The 4,861-nt window shown below is 34.3% G+C and overlaps 1 protein-coding gene across 2 annotated transcripts in view; it reads left to right on the top strand.

Annotated features, from left to right (window-relative positions):
- Positions 1–2,001: 2,001 nt before the first annotated feature.
- Positions 2,002–4,861, top strand: part of LOC113240051 (sodium/potassium/calcium exchanger 3-like) — a 12,163-nt gene continuing 9,303 nt past the window's right edge. For both annotated transcript variants that reach the window (XM_026477269.1, XM_026477261.1), the window contains exons 1-2: positions 2,002–2,101; positions 3,001–3,093. In XM_026477269.1, coding sequence (XP_026333054.1) covers positions 2,098–2,101; positions 3,001–3,093 — 97 coding nt within the window. In that variant the 5' untranslated portion in view covers positions 2,002–2,097. The remainder of the gene's footprint in view (positions 2,102–3,000; positions 3,094–4,861) is intronic.

Below are 4,861 nucleotides of genomic sequence, written 5' to 3'. Positions count from 1 at the left end.
TAACTAAACGAAACTACTTTCTCTTTATTGTTTATTTTTACGAAGATAGGCAAATACTTCCTCCATCAGACCTTTACTTCCTACAAAGATTGACTTGAAAGTAACATAAATTACTCTGATGCACTTAGTAAATTACATGTCAAGTTTTCTTAGGTTTTCGGGTTTGTTAAACATTGGGAAGATTCGGATCTAAGTATCATCACCTCTGTCTCCCACCGGGGTAGGCAGAAGCCACGGACCTCCACCTTCTACGTTCTTGACAAACCTCCTTCGCTTCCTCTACTCACATCAGTCTCTTCATATATGTTTAACGTGTAAATTTTTTAAACAAACTAACGTTTCGGGCCGTATGTTAGTCCCATGGTCAGCGATGATGTGGAATATACGCGAAATTGATCCGATAAAATAGTTTAATTTATTTTGATCTTAATTTTATGCGAAGAAGAGCATTTTTGCGTTTGCATTTTTGGTGGTATATATTAGGGTTACCTGTCAGTAGTCCGAAATGACATTTTCCAGAAATAACGTTTGGTCGAAATTTCGTAACCTCGAAAGTAATTTTGAAAGGAAAATATTTTTTCTTTTAAACCTAACTTAATCTAACCTAAACGAACCTAATCGTGTCTGCGATAAACATTCAACATATCCTGAAAGAACAACTGTTTCGTTAGAATTCGGTTTTCGGTGTAATGAAAATTCAAACAAACGGTATTTCGAGCAAAAAAACTTTCGACTTTGTGATTAAGCACGTATTCTAACCATGGACGAGTATTGAGGCTTAAGATGGCGTGAACTTATCACTGGACCGTGCAATATTATTATTATTATTATTATAGTGACTAGGCTAATCGAATTGTTCGTGATATATAAACTCTTTTGCACGGCCTTTGGTACAAAAAACTTTCACTAGGCCTTAGTTTTTTCCTATAGTCGGATGCCATTGTGCCTTGTGCTTGTTTTGAATTCATGTCCGCAACGGCGTCACAGTGGTGAATTTCTTTTAGTAAGTCATATACATACATAGGAAACTACGTATCTTTTGTGATTTAAATTAAAAGAGAAACCTATTTCACACTTAATACATTTTATCTAAAAAAGTACCCTGTAAGTGTTTAGATTTTTAATTCAACGTATTCAAATATTTGATTATAACAGATAACAAACAAGTGTCACATCCCTACTCGATTGTCGTAAAACACTATTTTAGGAGCTCCGATCCGATCCTATACGGTGCGATAACACTATCACAACAATTGAAAAACGTCAAATCAAATCGGCTTTTAGTGTTTATAATTCATAATCTAGTTCGTGTTATCGGGGCTTTACTAATAAAAAAGATTGTTTTGTTGTCTATGAGGGGTATAAAATGATGTACCGACTTTCAACCGTCACTACGTGTCTCTAACGCGCAGATGTTTCCATCAAACATTAAAAACATATGTAAAAATTGTAAAAAAATATGACAAATGTAAAAATTTATAAAAAATATAATATAAGAAAAAAAGGTAAAAATTTAAAAAAAATATAAAAATTTATAAAAAAATGTAAACAAGATTATTTTTTTACCAAAATCGTTAGCGATATGAGTGTAGTAATTAAGTAGTAAGTACGGGTAAATGACATACGTACAGGCCTCTATGGCTTTCTTATAATAAAAGTAATTGTGTAATTTTTAGGGAATTTATGTCGGAATTTGGATTCAATTGTAAATCCGCGAAAGTAAAAATAAAAACATCCTTAGTGAAAAAATATTGAAGCGACAAGAACCTTCTTGTAGAACTAATACGTGGTCACTTTACAATATTAAAGATTTTCGGAATTAAGTTTATAAGTAATTTATTGCCGATATTAAACTACCTTCACTTAGGAACGTAAATAAATGAAATTAGGAAATGAAACTATATTTTTGGATCTACATCGCATTTTATTAAAAAACAAACCAACGTTTCGGGTCCTTTATGATCACGGTTGAGTGTGTAACAATCACGTAAACCTAAGAACTCGCCATGAATGAAAGTACCTACTCCGCAAAAAAACGATTAAAATCAGTTTTCTTCACTATTTCGCTACATCTATAACTGTGTACCTATATAAACAATGAGTAAGTAAGTGTACCTAATTTTGTTATAAGTACTGAATGCGGGGAATTTTCTTCATCGATATGATAGTAATAAACAGGGACAAAATATGTTTTGCAAAGTTTAATTTTAATTTGGATACTTTGTTGCCTATTTAATAATTGGCTCGAATTTGTCCCTAATAGCATCTAAAGAATCATCGAAGCATCGAAGTCTCCAAGCTCGCGAACGACGTGCTTGGAAACAGGAACGATAAAGAGTTTAACTCCTTAGTCGTTCATACATAGAACGTGGAAGCAAAAAGCTTGCAAATTCGATTTGAAATATCTACAATAAATATTTCGGTTTTAGATCGTGTTTGCACCTTGATTATTATTTTTTTTGACGCCAAGTGACAGGACGAACAAGACGTGCGTCTGGTGGTAAGCGACAAGCCTGGCAGCTGCAGTGCTACTCAGAGCTTTAAATCGGAAAGATCTAAGGGGTACTGTAATTGCGCCTGTCACCCTGAGACAAGTTAGTAAGTAAGTTGACAAGTCCCATGTGCCTGTAATTTCATTAGCACCCTTACCCTTCAAAATCGAAAATAAGCCAGCGGCTTAATTGTAACCGGTGGTCGGTGGGTCAGTGATTGTGCACCCTGCTTTAGTTGTGATGAAATACAGGCTTCTAGAAAATGCTTCGACGAGATACTTATTATCAACGAGTCTCTTAGCCCAGTTATTATGTAAATTTAATGCTTATAAAGTTCGATTATATTTCTATTCAGTAAAGATTGAAGATTGCCTATCTTCTAAATATACTTCGAAAGAATAATTCGTTAACTTAGTATGAAATAAATTCAATTCTGCTTCTCGACATTGAGCGACTGAACCTTAATTAGATTAGAGCTATAAATCAAAGGATTTATCTTTTGTTTCAGTTGCGGCGACGAAAGGACACCAGATGGAAAAATATAGCGTATTTGTTGCTTTGGCCCTTTGCATTTGTGCCACCGCGGCGTTAGACATAGAAAGTAAGTGTTGGGGATGTTTGTTACAATTTTCTTTTTACGCTTGCTTTAACTGGGTAATGGTTGTGAGAAACAGTTATGTTTTGTGGCAGATTTCTGGAACGCTTCCAACATTGTATTGACTAAGACATATCGGAGAATGAATGTTTTTGCATTGATTAAACTATTAGTGACAGGATAGGTATAAAAATATAATTTGCGGTATTATCAGTCATTAATCTAGATGACGATCTCAGTGGTATCTGCTAATCCCCTCATTAGGGTTGCACGATTTTTCACTTTGAATCGATTTTTTGGGTCGTAATGGATCATATGTTTTTAAACCGATCAACGGATCGGATCGTATGCTCTTGAATCGATCTCATAAAAATCGTTTCAAAATTAGTAATGTAACACTTTTATTACATGATGTAATTTCCATAATATGTAATTATTATTTTTTATTTTCACGATGCCAATCCTTTACATTTTATACTTTTCAAAAAATAATGTCATATAATTTAATATCCAAAGCATTGTCGTCCTTGACGAATTCATTAATAAGATTAGACTTTTGTTATAATTATGAATACGATCGACGTCTTACGACGATTCGATTTGTCTTAATTTTGAATTGATTCGCTTAAAAATCGCATTGACATTAGCCGATTCAAAAAATTGCTAGATCGTATGTAATTGAATCCATCTTCATAAAAATCGGATCGAAATGTGCATCCCTACCCTATATAGATTTACGGTAGTCAAAAACGAACTGCGGCTCTGCTTCTCACCGCCCCAACCCCCAATTCTTTTCAACCCCCAGGTTCTTATTGTTAACTAACTAACTAACTGCGGCGTTCGTAGGAACCGTTGCCAAAGGGAAGTTCTCAACATTCTCGAACTTCTCTATAATTCTCGCCAGGTTACCAGGTTAGTCAGGCCAACCATATCGCACTCCACCCCAAATTACCGTCCCCACTGGCGAGAACGAACAAAATTTTCTTTTAACACACTATTCTGGTGGAAGTGTCCACTTTTTTGTCGTTGGACATGAAACATCTAAATAGCGTAATTTGTGTTTTCAAACAAACCAATGTTTTTGACCCCTTTACAGGCCCTACGATCACGGCTAACTGAGATGAGGCCACCCGTAAAAATAGTTTCATTTCCACTATTTAACAGTCGCGAAAACTCAAGAAATCTTTTTGTCGTTGTCGGGTTTTTATTTTAGATCTTTTGTTATTTAGACCTTTCGTCGAAAGAGCAGATAGTTTTTTTTAAATATTATACATGTTTGGTGCTGCGTTTTAAAATATGCCAGACAATGCAATATTTTTTGGGATATAAAATAGCAAGGTATTTGGATATTTTGTCAATAAATTAAAAGCTATGCTTGTTTAGCATCTTTTAATTTGTAAGCGTAAAATTCCGTTCCCTATGGAATCCTATATTATATGTATTATATATTATAGGCATTTCGTCGGTTTTTAACCGTTCCTTGTAACTACAACCTGTAGGAGTTAAGTGTCCGTAACTGATTGAGCGTTCGTTATATTGAATCCGGTCTATCAAAACTCGTTATCTACTGATAATACTAAATTCAGCAATTTATTCCACATAATCAGATAGTTCCGTGATAAAATGTGTTGTACGGAGGCATCCTTATCATTCTGGGCAGTGGTGGTAAAACATCTAAATATAGACAATTGTTTTGCTCTATCAATATCAACCAGGAAGTAAGGACAATGGATTTATTTTTCTATAGGAGTAGCTATAGTAAATATGTTTTATT

This window comes from Hyposmocoma kahamanoa, unplaced genomic scaffold, assembly GCF_003589595.1.
Source record: "Hyposmocoma kahamanoa isolate Upper Pololo Valley unplaced genomic scaffold, ASM358959v1 100021, whole genome shotgun sequence".
Taxonomy (NCBI): domain Eukaryota; kingdom Metazoa; phylum Arthropoda; class Insecta; order Lepidoptera; family Cosmopterigidae; genus Hyposmocoma; species Hyposmocoma kahamanoa.
The sequence above is the reverse complement of the archived record's forward strand: the minus strand, read 5'-3'. Positions and strand labels throughout refer to the sequence as shown.